Below are 20,289 nucleotides of genomic sequence, written 5' to 3'. Positions count from 1 at the left end.
GAAGCCCCTTATTGGATTACGAAGTAAAGGGATATTCCACTGTTCTATTTGGGAACACTTTATGCAGATCGGCCCCGGCAGATGGCTGTTAGATGTCAGACTGATCAACAAATGGCTGACTTTCAATTAACTGTGTTGCTTCCTTCTCACAGCACAAGGCTCTTTTGTTGAAGAGGACGTCTGTGGGAAAGTTTAGACTGACTGTCAGGCCTTTTAAACAGTGTGGCGAAATCAACAGCGCTAAGCAAAATTCTGGGTATGCCAACTGTTGAGACACTGCGTGTTTGAGATAGTCGATCAACTTCATACCTTCTTTTGGCCTAGATGTGATTCCTGTCAACAAAGTTACACTGTACAAAACTTGCTGGATCAAACTTTCCCTGGTGAGAACTGAGCAACTACTGGCAGAATAAATGATCAAGGACAGCCGTGATGAAAGGCTCTTAAATGCGTGTCGCGCTATCATCACATTAAACCCGCATGATTGCAGAGTGTGCGAATAATTATCCTTTTGCTTTCTTGGAGGTAAAATTACATGCCAAGGTGCTAAATACATTACCGCCTTTCCAGTGGTGTACAATATCATTTATACATCTGTTGGTCCAGAAGGCATGCATACCTCATCTGGGAATTAACACGAGTGTAGGCATTGTGTTTTTGACTCGTTACATGAGATAAGATCATATTGAAAGAGCAGATTATTCTCTAACTCGTTTTTCCACACCTTTAAGTGCTGTATGGTTGTTGTGATTGTATAAATGTACAGGAAAGTGATTTAACAGACTACCTGTAAACATTTTCCAGTCTGACTAGGATTGCACGAACAACTGATGTATGGTGTAGATGATGTATTTTTTTTTTTTTGCCACTGGCAAATGTGTGCTATTGACAATACTGAAGGGTATTCTGGGGACTCAAGGACAGTTCTCTTGCAGCGCTGCATCACCTCCTGTGCTCTCAAACTGCTAATTGGCAGATAACTCGTGTCTTATTGTGTTTTCATGGCCATTGACTTTCGTAGACTTACGGTGGTGTGTACTATTGACAGAATGGAAACACCGCCAAAAAATCAGGCCAGATGCAACAACACTGTCTTAATTGTCTCCTGTGTCATCTTTTATTTTTCTGTTAAGAGAAGTGAGTAAGAAATCAACTCCAGATGCACCAAACGTTCTTAACCATGCGTACGCACCCTGGTGTACCGAGTGATGAATTCAACCTGTTTGTAAACTGGGGGTGTGTGTCTAAGCATTTGTCATGGGCATAAGGTACCGCCCCCTAAACACTATATTAGGGCAGCTGTTGTGCCGTGTTTAAGTGCATGCTGAAGAATTAGAGATGGCACCAAACAATGCTGCAGGAAGAAAAAGAAGTTCAACAGCTGAGTTCAGAGCTGATTGTGATTGTGTGGCTTGTGAGTTCTGAGCCAAGTCAAATTTCCCTTCTTGGGGCAATAAAGGTCTAAACTAAACGGACCTAAACTTAAGTACTGTTAAATGAACTTGGAAAAAATAGAGGAAAATGTGATTTTAAAGAGCATCAGTACTAGCTTTACAGGGAAATCAAAAAGCCAACAATGGCAAAAAATCTGTGATACTGTGAATTTCGTCTCAGCAAAGGGACTCACAGTTGCTAATAAAATGGTTCAATATTAAAATGGACACTGACAGAGATGCAGTTTTTTTGTACAAACACTCAAAAATTTATTTATGCATATAACTATTTTTAATACCGGACGTAGTCTTTAGACTGTTTTGCTATTATTTGACGGAATACTCAAAGGTCTGCATTCAAATATTTATTTTAATATTATAATTACTCTAACATAAAAAATGCATTACGCATTGATATTCATTTAATACATATTTTTATGTATTAAAACCGAATTGTAGACTCTGACTATGAGAAATCTTGGTAAGAGTGCTCTCAACCACTTGTGAAATGTTCTCTTATCTAAGAGGAAAGCAAAATAAGAAAACATGGGTGAATCCAGGAAATCAAAAGGTATTAACAAAATAAGAACAAATTGTGGATACAAACAAAAATAAGAAGATACTTGTTTGTATATCTCTTCCTGCGTCTGGCCCACTGATTGAAGGCTTTGGAGGAGATATGGGAGGACTGGATTTATTGGGGAAGGAACGACACCTGCGTGCTGCGTCTGAGGGGGGCCAGACTCACAGTGTATAAGAGACTGAGGGAAAAAAAAACAAACAGCAAAAAAAAACAGAGGGGCTGATTTATTAATAGTAAGAAAAGACGACATCGTGAATACACATGCACACTAACATACCCACATACACAAGTACGCCTGAACACATGTACACACACACGTAGGTGTGCTCTCACAAACAGATGTGTGAAAGGCATAAACCATACTAAATTGTTTGGCAGTCACCGCTCCGCTCAGCCTTTTTCCACATCTCATTCCATGTCTAAGAGACTTTCATCTGGGGGAGCAATGAGAGGAATCAGAGGATAGATCTGCCCTTTAAAATGTATGCATGTATGAGACGGGGAAGTTATTGAAGGGAAAAAAAAAACTTGTATGAAATTTATCTCACTTCTCTGTCACCACTTCTCTCAGCTGCTGAGAGCCAGGGAGAGGTTCCTTTGTTGGATGGTATCACTATCTTACTGATGTGCTCTATGAGGGCCTTTCTTTGCATTAAATTTGCAGTTATCTCTTTGGATTATGGCTAAGAATAATTAATGTCCTAATGCAAACTGTCATGAACAAAGAAAGAAAGTCATTATGACATCTGGTCTTTCATTCAGAGGATGCTGACAATCTGAAAAGTGAAATGATGGACATCTAGCCTGAGGGGAGAGTAAACACACATGCGTACACACACACAAATGTGCATGCATACACAAAAACACACGTGTACGCACACACATCTTGCCAGGGCACCACCACCCTGCCTTTGCCCACCTCTCCGTCACACTGCGCCCACTCTGCTAAACCGCGATAAAATTGATGAGCGACACCCAAATTAAAATAGGGCTACAATTATGACACCCTCACGCCGCGTTCTTAATTAGTACATCTCCATTTTAATTAATAAAGCCTGTCAGCCTGACAGAGATCAATAATTCAAAACAGACAGGGCAATGAAGCCTTTAAATTGATGGCCATAATTAGAAATGATGTGGAAGGGTGGGGGTTGGGGGCTTTTGCGGGGCTGGGTTTGTTTTTAATAGGTTACACTTGATAAGCATGTCACCTTAAAGCAGCTCCCCCTCAACAAACACACACACACTATGTCACAATGCCTTTGCCCTTAACAAAAACTTCCTTCATGAGAAAAGTGATATGAATACAAAATTACAGCAGAAGGAGAACCATTATTCAAGACACAATCACTAGCAAAGTCCCGTTTCTCAGTTGTCATCAAAAATCAATCAATCAACCAATCAATAAAAATAACCAAATGATTCTGACGTATACAAACTTGGAAAGCCATATTTGTCCAGCACAAATGTGAATGGCTGCTTTGCCTGTTGACTTTAAGGGGAACTGAACCTTAATATTACTCACTGTCTGTCAACTTGGATGTCCAGATCGAGTAAAAGTTTCACTTCCTGAGTAAAAGATGCCATGTTTGCTCATAAGATGCTGCTAATTTCACCTCCTCATTAGCGTGTCTGTTTGGACACAGTGTGTGACACTTGACACTGCCGTCAATTAGTACCACCTTGCCTATACCGTGGATGAGCATAATGCACATCTGTCGATACAATCTATTAGAGCTTTTTCCCTGCTGCACTCTGTCCTATCAGTCCATTAAAGCTGGGGACTATGGATTAGTTCAACTTAACAGAGGGCCCACAGAGCCTACTGTCACATAAACATTGGCTTTGACGCTATTCACTATGCATTATAGACAGCAGGCAGGGAATGATTGAACAGAAGACTACTATACGGATACAACAAGAGCGGTATACAACAAATTAGCATATTACTGACATTTTCTATGAGGCTCCAGATTGATTCATATGTTGATTTATGACATCGATAGTGTCAAACCGACACATTTATTCATGGTCTGTTGACAGCCATAAAGAGTGCTAAAACTCCTTAGAAGCTGTGTTATATTTATTTATGACATCAATAACTGTAAATAGATTTTTGCTGATGGCTTCAAAATGAATGTCGCACGTGATGAGTCGATTCGTTTTACTAGCGTCAAAGTAATCGCTAAAGGATTTCGATGGTGCTGAATGCTTTAAATACTGTACGCACTGCTGTGCTAATCATTTAAGCTGTATGCAATGAACACTGTGCATGAGGACAGTGCTGACCATTGTCACAAGAATGTTTTTATTCTAAATAGCTTGTATTATATTGTTAGCATGTCATAAAGCCAAAGCAAGCTAATGAAGCAGCGAATGGGTCGGAGATCTATTGAGTGAGTGTGAATTCAGGTTTGAACTCACACACACATTGCCTACATATCCTTGCCAGGGTCCAATGGTTTTGGCAAAAGATTACATCGTATTTGGATTAATTGTCTACTAATCCATGGTTAACCATTCCCTCAGTCAAACTCACACTCACTGATTTTGAGCACACTTAATTAAAGAGCTAATTTGCATATAAATTTCAGCTCACAGCTCCACTGCTGCGGCATCATAGGTGGTCGCTTTCTCCGGAGCAAGAGCCTGTAGAATTCGCCGCCACAGACCAAATCAATGGAGCCATCGCTGCTGTGCCATGAATACTGACAAAGGGTGAGAGGGCTTTCACTCTGCTCAGTCTATGTGCTTTAAATCTAAGATCAAGTTAACAGCGGGCAGGGTGGGCCCATGGAGACTCAGAAAGTGTCCCTGAAACCAGAGATTCTGGATGATCCACTGAATGTGTTTTCAGTCTTAACCGAGGTAAACTCCAGTGAAAACCTCAGCGCGGGCCAGTTTAAGCCATTTTTTATAGCATGGCACTTCTTACTGGTTTATGCTTTTGGAAATGGCAAGAGCGTATGAAGAATGGACAGCATTGATTTGATTTCACATGTGTTTGTGTTGTGTTCAATAAAAACACGACTCCTTCATGAAAATCTTTCAATAAGCTGTCATCTAGGCCATGCAATAAAACATGACTGTCATGATGAGGCTGAATGTTTTATTTCTCCGTTGGTTTTTACAGTCCCTGTGCATTTATGTCAGCAACCTGCCTGCCAGAGGGAAGATCTTTTTTTTTTTGTTCAATCATATCGAGTTTTCATGATGATATGGAGAGTGAAAGAGTAAATAATGGATCTGATTATTACAAACCCTGAACAAAATACTGTGCTGAACCCCGTCTAAAATGAGATAATATCGCTCCAATTTCAGCATCTTGACATCAGCTACCTGACACTTTAGAAATTGATTTTAAGATTTTCCTTTAAAGACACAAAAGCATAACATACCAAGACTGATGGCAGACCTTTGAATTTCATGACCTATACAACTCTTCCTATACAACTCTTAATGTAGACTGTAAGACATCAGGGCTCCAAGATGTTGGAACAACGTTCCTTGATGAGCTGTCCAAATCTGCATCATCTTGTAAAATCATGCTTGCTTTTCTTGCAATGTTTTTCACTTTAACTGTAGCATGTTTCAGTCCTTGCTCTCCTTTGTAAAGGGCTTTGTACCTATTGTGAAAAGGACAATTCAAAATAAAGAAAAATATTTATTTGGACATTGAATAAGGAGTGTGTATTCTGGGATGCACATCATTTACCTTCATGCCTCTGACTGTATTAAGTTCCTCCTGGTACAATGGATCAATATACCACTGGACACTCCTAATCCTTTTTCAGCAACTGCTACTGAAACACACATCACTAAATAACATGGGGTGTATGCTATACATAGAGAGAAATTAAGATTGTGTTGACAATGTCCATGTATGTGAATCAACACAGTGAAACCAAGTTGCTATTTTGTCTCTTGGTATGCCACCAGGACATATTGCGGAATGTTTTTGGCTTTTGGAGCCACTGCTGTGGCACAACAAGCACTCTCTTTTATACATGTTGAGCAATGTCTTTTTGTATATAAATACAAAAACCAGTTTGGTATTTTTAGCTGCATGCTACTCAGGCCAATCTGATAAAGTTTTACAGAATATTTCACTCAACACGCTTGGTTTAAGGAAGTAAAACACTAAAGGAAAAATTCTCAGAGTTCAATCAGATAATAGTATGTGGAGCTGGAGCCTGAGAGAGTGAGACAGTGAATATGTGTGAGAGAAAAAGTTATGGAGAGTAAGAAAGTTAAAGCAAAAGAGACGGAGAGAGAAAGACAGAGAGAGAGAGAGAGCATGAGAGCAGTCTTTTCAGATGGTAATCACATGCTTTCTGAACTCAACTGGCATCCAAACCGGGAAAATTGTTTTCTTTGGCAAATACTGAGCGTCTCTCACTCTACTTCTCTCCCTCTCTCTGTCACTCACTCTCTGGAGAACCCACATTGCACCGATGCACACACCCCTGCCTCCCTCCCTTTCTCTTATTTCGAAATTCATACGTCCTCCTTTGCCACAAACACGGATACAGTGTGTAAAAGCAGTAACAACTACACTGCGACGCCAAAAGAGAAGAAATGACTGTTAAAAAAAAACGATACCAGAAGGGAGGGAAAAAAGCAGATTATGAAGCCATGTCGCTTTATCAATGGACAAACGATAATTCGACAGTCCCTTTGGGCCTCCTTTTGTACAGGATGGGGAGTCTTTGGCCCCGTTCCAGGTCTTACTTGGCTGGTGCATCAGGCCCCAAGTGTGGAACACATGCTCGTCTCTGCATAGTGAAATCAGCACACTGTAAACACACTGATCGTCAATAACAATGGTCAACAATTATACACTAGAGGAGCATTTTGATTTGGCCCTCAAACAAAGGGGCTTTTGAAGTTGGAAATCCCTATACCCTCCCCCTTAATTTACGGCTAGGTGGGAGGCACACGTAATCAGTCAGATAAAACAACAGTGTTCCATGTACTGGCCTTGGATATACAAAAAAAAAAAAAAAGAACAGAAAAAATGACAAAGTCTCAGCTGTCCACAATGAAACAAAGAACAGCAAAGGGTCCAGTTATTTTCAGTAACATGAGTAACCTTAGTTCACACTCAACAGGGAGGGCTGTCAGCGGTTTAGCAGAGATAGGACTTTAAATCTGTGATCTGTTGTTGTTGGGTTTTGCAATAATAAGCAAGGCACTCTCTTGATTTCCCCTTCAACTAAGGTTATACTTCACTTCCCCTGCTAGCAATTAGTCTCCAGAAGACTATTTGTCAAAAGCCAAGCCGTTCGTTTCCACTGGTCTGCCCCCGCCAGCTCTTGTTACAATTGACCATTTCCTGCATAGAGAAAACATAAGCCCTTGGAAGAGGGACCAGGCGCAGCAGCTGGATAAGACCACAGTCTGACAGTGCTGGAGTGTCTGAGCATTCAGTGAAGTAAAAAGAGAATGAAGCAATCACTATATGTTGTAAACAAATCAGAAATCTGCCACAGCGAGCAATTCCTGCTGCCATATTTCGAGACACAGCACTTTTAATAAACGTTTCATAAAGAAAACGGTTTCTTGGGGCATTTGGGAGTTGGGGTGATGGGGAAAATAGGTCAATCATGGTATGACACCTATTGATTTTTTGGTGCAAGATTTTACAGAGTATGGGTGGGGTAAATGTACTGTAAACAAATACGATGAAGGAAGCTACTCGATACAGTAATGAGAGCCAGAACAGCTGACAGGGCCATGAAATGTAGCTACACAAAACCCCTGCGGTCTAACATCTATATGGCACACCGTCATTTTTCCTCTGCTTTCAAAATGATTGCGTACATGGCATTGGGGTACTTCAAAGGCTCCCAATGAGGTAGAAAACCTATTGTATCTGGGTTACCGCGGAACTGGAGAGCCATCAAGCAGCCAGACATTTTCTTGGTAAATCACCCGCAGAAAGGGAACTTTTGAGAGCACAATTAACAACCTCAAGGTCAAACTTCTCTGGGGAGTTAGCTCTGAAAAAAAAAAAAAACTGAGACATTCTCTCCCTCTCCATTTCACTGTTATCTTCACAGCTACACAATCTCACACAGGCTCTCTCTCTCCATCTCCTTCCCTCTCTTGCCCTCCTCTCTGGTTCCCCTGTAACACACATTCACTTCACTGTTTTTCTCTTACGCTCTCCATCCTTCCAGGCCTCTCCCCTCCCTCTCTTTCTTTCAATCCCGAGTTACTACATCCCCATTATGGATAAACACTACTCCGTGGGACGTGGCGGTACTATTTCTTTCCCAGCAGAGGAGCAAGGCTGAAAATCAGTCGCAGGTGTGCAGGGGATGAGAGCCATGGATCCTAATCTTAAGGCAATAATGGCACCATGCACTGAAGAGGTCACTGTAGGGATAACTTCGAAAAAAAAAAAAAAAAGAGGTAGCAGTTCATACCTGCTTCAAAGATACTGAAGGGATGAACTTTTTGTTCATTGTGTGAACATGAATGGGCTGAAATAGTTTTTTTGAAGGCAGTTTTTGAAGATGATGTAATTTAGGACTTGTCATACACAACAGAATCCTCTACATGATCACAAGATTTGTGGCCATGGATTGGGAATAGGATTACAATTATTGCTTGTTTTCATTGCTGATTATTTTTTCAATTTATCACTTAATGTACTAAATGTCAAAAAATTATGATAAATGTTCAAGGGAAGCAGTGACGTCTTGTTCCTTAGTCCAGCAGCTAAAAACCCCAAAGAACTGATTCTATATAATGCTTTGAACAATAATAATAATAATAAATTTTATTTGTAGCACTTTATATCAAACAAATGATCTCAAAATGCTTACAGTGCATAAAAACATTTAAACTAATACAACATTTAAACTAAGATAGAAACACAGTACATAGGCTTAGTAGGCTTAACAAAAACAAAAGAAAAACAAAAAAAGCACAGGAGGCTGGAGAGCAACATGGTTTAAAAATACAACGCTAAGCAAACGTATGAGACTTTTACTTTATAAATGAAAACGATTCACTTATCAAATTATAACAGATTAATTTTATATCAACTGACTAATCATTTCAGCATTAATATGTAAGGAGAGAGCCAGTTAAGACTGACTCAAACTCCTGAACACCTTCACAAACCTGAAGGTATATGGGACGTAACACCACACAGCACGGAAAGCCTCATGCTAACATTCTGTAACGATCCTGAAAAACACAGAGTTGACACTAACCAGATTATCGACTTCACAGTTTCGTGTCAAATTATATATTGAACAAAGACGTATACCCCACACCTCCAACCCCCACCTCTCCACCCACCACCATCATCATCATCCAGGATGTCTTTGACTGTGCCAAGGGCGTCCTCCCTGCACAAGGGCGTTCATACAGCTCACACTGTTCATTTGCTGTCAAGTTATTTTTTTTTTCTTCCATACTTAACAGGGGATGACTAAATTGCTCAGGAGAAGCTTCGGAAAACAAGATGAGACAGAGAGCAGAGCGTGTTGGCAGAGCACACTACGAAAATGCACAACTAAAAAACTCTCATTACGTTGATGGTTTCTCTGCTAGCATGCGGCAGAAAGGTTTTGGTTAGATCATAGCTGCTCAATTCCCAGTATAGCTGTTAGATACACAACACAAGGACTCAAGGAGCTCATAGGATGAGTCACAGAGTTTGCTCAATTGTTAACCTAACCTTTGTTTTTGATCAGTTTTACTAAATTTCTCAAATCAGTGAAGCTTCAAAAAATGTCCAGCCAGGCATTATTTTACAGAACAGGGTACAGTTAGGTTAAAACTTTGTCTAATAAGGCAACTTCAGTGTTAAATGTGGTCATGAAATTTTGGACGTGCATAACCACACTAGCGGCCAGTCAAAACTTTGAGCTCATGTTATTTGCTGTAGCAGACTGGTCTGGCCCCCCTTCTGTTCAGACAACCTGGCCCAGCAAACCTGGACCAGGTCAGGCCAATCGCAACCATTTATTTAATATGGGGTGGGTTTGATACGATGAGCATACAAGGAGCATCATTGAGGCTAAATAGTTGGTCAGTGCTTTGTCACGTTTCACTTTCTGATTGGTTGTAGGTCTATCCAATTGTTTCCAGAGGCATTCTGGTCCGCGACCATTGATATTGCTCCTCGGAAATCAGAAATAAACTGAGAGGTCCCAGACTAATTCACATTTGCAAAATGGTCTGGCGATGCTAGGCTAAGATTAGGGTTCATTAGTATTTATAAAACATTACTCATAGCTTTCTTCCAGTCAAATTGTCATCTGGGAGAAACAAAGGAGTTTACCTTATAAAATGATCCCTTAGCTAAGTTCAACTCATACAAGAACAAAGGAGTAATCAATAAGCCATTCAGCAATAACAATATATAAATCCAAATTATTGCAATGCAAGAAGGCAGTTATAAGACATCTTCCTCGGCCTTGAGATAGATTGAATTTATTTCTTCTTAATTGGCAACAAGAGAGAGAATCGTGAAAACCTAATCAATGATTCATCAGCAAATAAATACTAAATCTAACATGGGGCGTGGAATACAGCGGCTTTTACTGAACTTTTCAGCATGTTGCCATTGATTAGAATCCCCCCAGCAGCTGCTGCACGCGTAATAGAGTGTAAGGTCCGATAACAGCGCAGTACTTTACAAGGGATTAGTGTTTTCCATTTAACAGTGGAAGTGTGTTGTTTTTTTTATTAGATGGCACTTCACCACTATGCACCACCATATATTAATGTTTAATTGCCCATTTGAGGGCCATGTCCAATAGTGGATTATGCTGACCACCCAAAGATAATATTTGTGTATGTGAGTGCTGTAAAAGGAATGTCTGAGAAACAGAGAGAGACATGTATGTGTGTGTGTGTGTGTGTGTGTGTGTGTGTGTGTGTAAAGGCCACATGTCATTAACATAACTGCCTCAGGTTGTATAAACTGAAAAAAAGTAGCTAGTGGGACCTGTTAGCTGATTCTGATTGCGTACAGAGTGTTTTACCACTTCAGCAAGTTAAACCGGTAGCACAGAATTTCTCAAAAATAATGTTTTGCACGTATTTCTTTAGTACTGAGAGATAAAATCCTATGGAGCAAAAAAAGATTTACGAAATCTTGGCATGGGATTAAGAATACACTCATCCCAACACAGAGATCGAGGTGATGGCATGGTATATGATGGTATATGATAAAATATGTATACAGTGGAACAAAAGTGAGCTCCTGTCACAGCGCATTGCATCCCACAGACTGCCAAAATGGCTTCAAGGGTCACATGAAAATACAGGATGTCGGCTCATATAAACCTTACCCTATTTATAAGATGACATATCTGTGTCTTAAAACTTCAGTGAACATTGCATTCAAATGCCCAAGCCGAAAATCCTCCTGAGAGGATGGCAAGAAGACGGCCACTCTCACACTTTCAGGGGTATTGCGATGTGGTGGAATGTTGTGTAAATGTGCACATATGTCCACACACACACATACATACACACAAGCACGCACACACATCTGTCTTACCTGGCATGGGGGACATCGATGCTGGATGAGACCACCTTGCGTTTCTGCTCCAGCAGGGACACTGATCGGGTGTCGGGATCCAGGGCCCGGCCGGTGCGCTTGCCATCCGCTACCCGCTGTTCATCAGCTGCTTCTGGGCTGAGCGAGCCGCCTTCCCCCTTCTGGCCCTCCGCAGCTCCATTACTAGAGCTGTGCTGTAGATGGATGGCAGAGTGAAGTGAGTCAGTACTGTGGCAGAACTATGTGTCCAAGTTAACAGCAAAGCCGAAGAAGGAATGAGCCATAAGAAATGCTGGCATGAAACTGTGCAGATGACAGGAAAAAGCCTACTTTGGAAAGGCTCATAAAAACACTGGAAAAATATTGCATGGCAGAGTGTACATTCTGCCACACTCAAAACTGTATCAAAGCTGACCTTGCATTAAGGTACCATGGAAAAGATTGGTAATAGAAACTGTAGAGTAGCATGACTGGTGAGGCTGGGTACCGGTCCCAGTGCTTTTAACGGTACCAACTCAATTACGTCGGTACTACAGAGAGGCGTGGAACGATCCACCAATCTGGATCAATCCATCGACTGAACATTCAATGATGCAATAGGATCGATGCAACCATGCGACCATCGGTCACCACTGTTACTTTTCATGTTGTGATGAAACTTGAGATTAAGTTTGACATATTCAGCAGATTACGATTAAGATTAAAATCATTTCAAAAACATTTGTATTTTGTCAGATGAACATTAATTATCTGAATTCTATCTTGAAAATTTGAACAATTTAAGGCTGGGACCACTTATTGATTATGGCAAATAAATCGAAATGAATCCACAAATCAATGTTGTTTTGAATTATTTTTTATTTTGTATGAATAAATAAATAGAAACACTGACTGGGTTTCCCAAGTAACTGTTTAGTTTGCTGTGACTGGCTGCTGAGTGAGACTGAACTTAAGACAGGTGGTCCAAAAAAAAGAAAAAGAAAAAAAAAAAAACTGCTCAGATGCTAATGCGGCAGTTGTTGTGTGAGGTGTGGCTGCATTTTGAAAAGCAAGCCAGCACAAAAAATGACACTTGGAACTAATGTTTCTGTAAAGGGAAACTAACCAACAGAACCAACCTGCGGATCATCTGAAAAAACGGCACTCGTCATCCTTCATAACAGCCCACAGCAACAAGTGTCCTGTTACTTTGTGTGGGGAAAAGAAAACGAGCCCCGCACCAAGCTACTGAAGTCCCAAATCAGACTGTGGCCGTTGTAGTGGAGGGGCTGTCCATTAATGTCGCTAATAGAGATATTTCAACCAAAAAACTTTATTTGTAAGAACAAGGACATTAATCTGTTTAAGACCGACGTTTTCACTCACAGGGCAAAAAATAAAGCGAACTTGAGCACAGTTGGTCTATTAACAACTTGACAGTGCTTTAAATATAATAAAAAAATGACAATTTTGTGCCAATATATTGATTTTTAAAAATGGCATCTCATCCCAGCCGTGAAGCAGTTAATGTGAAACTGTCCGTATTCTTTGGAAATGTCCCCATGTTCTGCCATACTCTAATTTGGTTCCTGCTGTTCAGTTCAGAAAACAGAGTTGGGTTCAAACCATTTGGAAAAGGGGCGGGCGTTACAAAAACATGTAGCGGGTGACTGCATCAACCATCTGCCTATTTAGTGATGGGCAATATATTGCTATCATATCAATATGATAATATGAGACCAGATAGTGTCCAGGATTTTGGTTATCTAACATCTCCTTAATTGTTACATAGGCATTACTGATGATCATTGATCAAAAATCTCATTGGGTAATTATTTTGTGAAAGCACCAACACCAACATGTAGGGGCCTAATCTGGGGTGACCTGGTGTCTCAGTGCATAGAGCACATAACATGTAATACTAAGGCTACTTTCACATTGATAATCCACCCATTGTGGATTATTGCCGGTGTGGCGGTGTGGGTTCGAATCTGGCCCCGACCCTGTGCTGCATGTCATCCCCTTGCTCTGTCTCTTTCCACTGTGACTGTCTAATAAAGTAGTCCCCCTCCAATTTTTTTTTTTTTTTTTTTTTAAATTGTGACGTTTGAGTTTGTCTATATCGCCTGGCCCATTAGTTATTTCTGACAATCAAACAAAAGAGCCATGTGACGTAGTGTAAGAGCGCTGAAGCTAAACAAACAGCAGAAACTGTGATGGTGATGACATTTTTTGGCATTTCTGCTTTATTTCTGCTTCATCTGATAGTGGCAATAGACAGACACCAGAAAGAGGAGAGAGAGGGCATGACATGCGGCAAAGGGTCCAGGTGAGATTCAAACCCCAGGCCACCGCAGTAAGGACTCTTGATACTTGGTACGCACTGCCTAGCTGTTTCTGTTTTCCAGTTCAGTACACTGTAGCTTCTCACTGTCATTACCACCAAAGCCATAACTTTACTTCCTCAACAGCCTCTGATTGGTCCAGTCATTTTGTAACTGCCAACAACACTTCCTTTGGCCGGAGTGACCAGATGGTTTCACAAGTCAAAGGAAATAGAACTTGCATGATCAGCTGTCCCAGGTTTACCTCTAGTGGGTAATTATGATAACATTTAACACTGCTTTTAGATTGTCATATTGAGATTAATAACCCCACATTTGGGATTTTGCAAGAGTTTGTGCCACACCAATGAAAATGAAGCTTGCAACTAATTTTGCTGGTTTTCTGGCTTTTCAACTGATCAGGGGATGTAAGCTACAAAAGACGGCTTTGGGCTGCTGGAATGTTCCAGAACTTTGTGCTGTTGTGCTTATGACAGCATAAACAAAGTTTATACTGTCATAATGTCGAATGTTTGTGTTTGAGCTGTCAAGTGGAGTGAAACAGAACTAGTGACATTTGTTTCTTTAAGTGTCTCAGCTCTTGCTGTTAGCTGCTCTGGTGAGACACTCCCTCCATAGACCCACACACACTCCTCTACTACCCTCATACTACCCTAAGAGCCGATGATGCACGTGCATGAACACACACACAGATACACACTCGCACACACACGATAACATTTACTCACTCTTCACAGTGCAGTCCCATAACAAACCGAAACACAGGGAAACAACTGCAAAAGAATGATCTTCTACCATGATGTTGTGAAAACGCCTACCTGCAGCAATGTAAAGCTCAGCTGAGCCGTGCTGCTCCTCTTACACAACAGCAACAGATAGGTTGCTCGTGCACAGGAATACCTGCACACACCTACTCACACACATCAACACAAAAACATATATTTGCGGGTAACCGAAGCCATCGGTCTCTCAAAAACACGCTGAAATAAAGGCTAAAACACAGCTAGGGTGACACACACAGCTGCCCACGCCAACTGAGCGTTGTGGAGTATGTCATGTAGCCCAGAGTGTGTGTGTGGTTCTGTGTGTGTGTGTGTGTGTGTGTGTGTGTGTGTGTGTGTGTGTGCCAGATCATTATTTCAAAGCACAGTAACACGATTAGGCTTGACTATAGAAAAGGCAACAGCACCTCAGTCAATCACTCACATGTGTACAAACACACACACCAAGGGAACAATTTACTTAGATTAATGAGGTAAAAAACCATGAGAAATGAGTATTGAGTATCACTCATGATAGAGGCTGGTCAGACAAACGTTCAGCGGTGCGCAAACCCCTCTGTGAAAACACAGACTTGAGTAAAACAACAAGATGGATTACACAGGCTTGGGGAAGATTAGGTGTTGTGTGTGTGTGTGTGTGTGTGTGTGTGTGTGTGTGGTGAGTGTACTCCTCGGATAAAACCAATGGCAATTCTTTCCTTTCACCAGGCGTATGAATGATGGCATTTCACGGAGCCAGGAAATTGTGAAGCATGCCAAATTGGTCGTGAAATGTGAGTTGCATGTGTCAAAGCTGGTGAGTGTGTGTGTGCATGTGTAATGTGTGTATGCACGCATGAGCAAATATCCAAGTGTCCCTTATATCCCCCTCTTCATCTCGCATTCTCCTCTCTCTCTTTGCCTGTCTTTCTGTTTCCCCCACTCACATACCCCCACCCACACACACACACACACACAAACACACACAGAAACTCATAACCTCCTTGCTTTGGTCAGTAGTTTGTCAGGAGAAAGATTCTTGCACCTTTATAGGTCAAAGGTCAGAATAAAGCAAGCTTTCACGGACCATAAATTGAATCCCACAGACCAAACGTCATAAAACCCCATGCCAAACCTACTCTGTCTTTTGGCCCATATGGTTTTTTTTGCAAGGATTTTTGACGGCCTTTGAGCAGCTAGTGAACATGATCAGACTGGTGTTTGTTTTCAATTCACATTTTTTTTTTATTTATTTATTTGCAAAGAGATTAGGTAATGCTCTGTTGAGTGCATCAGGATTTTAACTTTCATCATGCACCATGATGTATTTGCAATCTGTATATAAAATGTTCGAAGCTACAGACTCATACCCAGGCATTGTTTGAAACTCAACCTAACCTACATACAGTAGATGCTATGTGGCTTATGAGGCTTATGATCACCATGACAAGCGTGAAGGATGCGCTGTGTACAGTGAGTACTATTTACATCACAAAATACACACTGCATCAGCCTATAGGCAAGCAGCTGCGAGCCTGTGACGGCTCAAAACAAAGAGGGGAGGGAGAAACCAGGACAATAATTAGGACTATACATTAGGCTATACAATCATCTGTGGAAGTTCCCTGTGGTGGTGCAGCAGCTAACTAATGACTCCCATCATAAGTGCTTGTGGCAATCATAGGCTGCAGCTGAGTATGGATGTGCCTCATATGTACCCAACATGAAAACTGAATTAGCCTGACATTAGCTCTGCTAATATGACGTAGCCTGTTATTGGTTTAACAAAGGAAATCATTTTGCATGCAGAATAGCAACATATGATTATGTTATACATTTTCTTAGCTAAAGACACACCAAATGAATTGGTGTGAAAGATACTGAAGAATAGACACAATCACAAGAAAAAAAGAATAAACTTTTAAGCATTTATTCTGACTAATGATCCATAAATGTGTAAGAATCTTAACACTTGACAAACGATCAGCTAAAGCAGGTTATGAGTTTGTGTGTATGTGTGAGGAAAACACACACATGCACACAGACAGACAGACACACACACACACACACACCTCCTTGCCCCCATATGATTACTCATACACCAGATCAGAGGAGGCCAAATCCAAACTTGGCCCCGTGGTTACTGTGCTTCATGCTAATGCTGCCCAGCCAACCAATGAGAGCAGCCGACGCCGCCCTGCCTGGGATCACTGCTCTGGAACAAAGAGTCACTCAGCTCCTATCAACAAGCCCGCCTCACTGACTCAAGCCTCCGGGACAGATCAACATCAACAACAACAACAGAAACAACAACAACAAAAGCGCCGGCAACAAAAACAAGTACGCTGACGCCTCTTTGTTAGGAGTGAGAAAATCCCAGTAACCCCGCTCACATTCTCGCAACACACACTCGCACACGCAGAAACCAACAAGTCAACAAGTGGCATTCTGTCCCTCCTCTCCCTCCCATCTAGAACAGGGGGCATTCGTTTGCCATCCTGGGCACCGTGCCAGGCCTCCAGATTCTTTGGAGCATGTCCACCCGTTGCCAACCTGGGGGTGCCCGCTTTGTTATGCCAGTGCTGGGGCCGTACAGCAGCTGCTAAAACAGGGGCAGTCTACGCCCTCATGCCCAGCCAGCCCACCCCACCTTTTCAAATTCTAAGCTCTCAGTCATAAAACACACAAATAACGCATGCAGGCACACAAACACAGCCATAAACGCTACACTCTGCCATACACTCAAAACAACACATGCAAGTGCAAATACACACAGCCAGAGATGGAAGGCATATACACACACACACACACACACACACACACACACACACACACACACATACACATACACACATACACACATGCACGCATGCACGCACACCAGACCCCGCCTCCTCATTTTATGTCTTGTTTTCAAACTCCATGGGAATTGAGTGGTGTTGAAAGAGACTTGTCCATTGTGCTGATAGCACTGCGCTGTGTTCTCAGCTACACTGTTTCAGCCTCCATTCATGACCATTTGGTATTCTGCAGCAGTTTTTTTGAATGCAGCATTGCATACATAAAGACACACACACACACACAACAAGGGAACCCCAGCTTATACAGGTCGCATTTCAAATCATTCAATGCCCCAGCGTGACTCCAAACAGTGCAGCTGTATTTTGCGTGCAGTGGTCTTGAATTCCTGTGTGTTATAGTTTTACATTTCTGTGTAGTTCTTCTAATAGTAGCTTGCACAAATTGTAATGGCTTGCTCCTTCATTTAAGATTCCCAAACATTTCTGAGAGCGAGTGAGATGTGTGCGAGGTTGCTGAGTATGTGAACTGTGCCTTGCCCAAAACTAGCATTTACAAAAAGGGAATGTGTAGAGCCCACTGTTTATTACCACATGCGGTAACAAACAGTGCATTAACGTTTCCATTTGGTTAACTGAAATAACATCAAGGATTACAGCATGTATCCTACTTCATCTGCACAAGAAAACAAAACACAGACTAAGGGACACATACATGTACACACACACGCGCGCACACACACACACACACACACACACACACACACACACACACACACACACACACACACACACACACACACACACACACACGTTGGCTTTACTGTCTTTGTGGGGACACAGTATTGACTTACATTCACTGTCTACAGTCTTTCCCAAATCTTAGTCATAACCAATTTATGCATAGCACTAGTCATAACCCTAAGCTTAACCTAATCCTAATTGTTAACCTAACCAGTGAGTCAAATTTTGCCTTTTTCCACTGTGAGGACCACCCAAAATGTCCTCATAACACCCCCCCACCACTACCACCACACACACACACACACACACACACACACACACACACAAACACACAAATGAAAATAAATCAGAGTACATGCCGTTATTCAGTCACATGCATTCCTCACAGTCACTCCCTCACCATAAGGACAGAGCACACACAATACACATATTCAATACACACACTCTTTCCCTCTGGTAGAGGCAGTGTTTTCATCCGAGGGCTGAATTGGCTTCTCTCCTCGCAACATCTCTGTTTGTAGCCATGTGACACCAAAGCATACAACTTGGAAATTGAGGCAATTAGGTCACTGCTAATTAGGACCACGAATTGGACATCATCAAAACGTCCTATGCTGTCACTAAATGCTACATGAAGCCCACATTTCCCTTCAAGAACATTTTAAAATAGCTTTGCGGTGCAGCGTCGGACTATTTAATATTTGGGTGACAAATTGCATCATTTATCAATAAAACTGAAAATGGCAATATAATAATAACAATCAGACTAAGAATAATATTCCACTGTGATTGCATGTATTTATTTAGAGGCAGAGCTCACAATATCATCTATCATAGATATTCTACAAACCATGAGAATCTGTGCAAAATATATTAAAAAAAAAAAAAAAACTCGGAGCAGCTCCTCACATCAATCCAAAAACGCTGCAGTCAGAGCGTGTTTGTTTGCCTCGGCTATACCCACCCACTAGCCCACATAAACATTGCGCAGGCCCTATCAAGCCCTTTGTCCCATATATCTGATGTCGCAAAATATCATGACAGTCCGTTGTTTGATGCAATATGCAACAAAATATCGACATATGACCATCCTGAACGATGTTGGTTTTGCCACAGCGGTGAAATTTGTCATCAGCGGTAGCAGCGGCGGCAGTGAGAAATCCGCTCTGTGCAGGAAGCGGTTAAACGCTGCAACACACCGCACAACAATAACAGAGCAGCGCTGGCGGCCCGGCCGGGCGCTCTCTTGCACACACACACACACACACACACACACACACACACAAACACACACATACACACACCTTCAAACTGGACTTGAGCGGAGCTTTGGCTGCCGAGTGGTTGAACCCTGCAGCTATCTCGTCCTCAGAGAACTCCTTGAGGCTTCCGTCTTGCATTAGCACGGTGTAGACGCTGCGCCGGGGTCCCGTGGTCGAGACGTCTCTGTTTTCCTGCTTGACAGCCTGGACCACTCCTGTCACCGGGGCACCGTCCCCCGTCGGACTCGGCGCATAAACGCGACTACCGAGGATCGACCGTTTCACCAAACGCCTCGTGTGCATGGCTAAAAATGTCCCACTGAAGTCAGAGCCGGCAAACCGCTTGATTTAAATCGATAAACGTCGAATTATAATCGATAAACAACGTCAAGGAAAACACAAAACCGCAGCGGGTAGACTACGCGCTCCAACAGCCCTGACAAAATGTTAGAAAGCGGCAACATACTCGGAGGGCGAAAACTCCCGACAGCGTCCTAAATGCACTGTACTCGAAAGCACAAAAATAATGCAAAAGAAGCTGGAATTACACCTGCCAAAATTCACGACGCGAAGAGCGATTCATTCGCCGCTAAACAACCTCCACATCCAACCGGCTACCAATCTTCCTCCGTTCGACCTGTTTGTTTTCCCCACTGCTCCCTGCGAGCTGGGGAGGCGGCGGTAAAGCACGGAGGAACCGCCACTTTCGGGAACGATAATGCCATTTGTACACGATTTCCGGATAATATCGCTTTGTCCGCGAAAAAATGGCAAGAACGTCGGCGAAAGGTGGCATAAACGTCGAATTGTTTAACTCTGCTCCATACTATACGCCACTCTTCCTCTGTAGAAGGT

At 42.0% G+C, this 20,289-nt stretch overlaps 1 protein-coding gene across 2 annotated transcripts in view; it reads right to left on the bottom strand.

Annotated features, from left to right (window-relative positions):
• The window catches only part of znf704 (zinc finger protein 704), a 54,731-nt gene extending 34,450 nt beyond the window's left edge, over nt 1-20,281 (bottom strand). For both annotated transcript variants that reach the window (XM_030064168.1, XM_030064169.1), the window contains exons 1-2: nt 19,477-20,281; nt 11,546-11,739 (exon numbers count right to left, since the gene is read on the bottom strand). In XM_030064168.1, the coding sequence (XP_029920028.1) occupies nt 11,546-11,739; nt 19,477-19,737 (455 nt within the window). In that variant the 5' untranslated portion in view covers nt 19,738-20,281. The remainder of the gene's footprint in view (nt 1-11,545; nt 11,740-19,476) is intronic.
• Nucleotides 20,282-20,289: the final 8 nt, after the last annotated feature.

Source organism: Myripristis murdjan, chromosome 11, assembly GCF_902150065.1.
Source record: "Myripristis murdjan chromosome 11, fMyrMur1.1, whole genome shotgun sequence".
NCBI lineage: Eukaryota > Metazoa > Chordata > Actinopteri > Holocentriformes > Holocentridae > Myripristis > Myripristis murdjan.
This window is presented reverse-complemented; position numbering and strand designations above follow the sequence as displayed.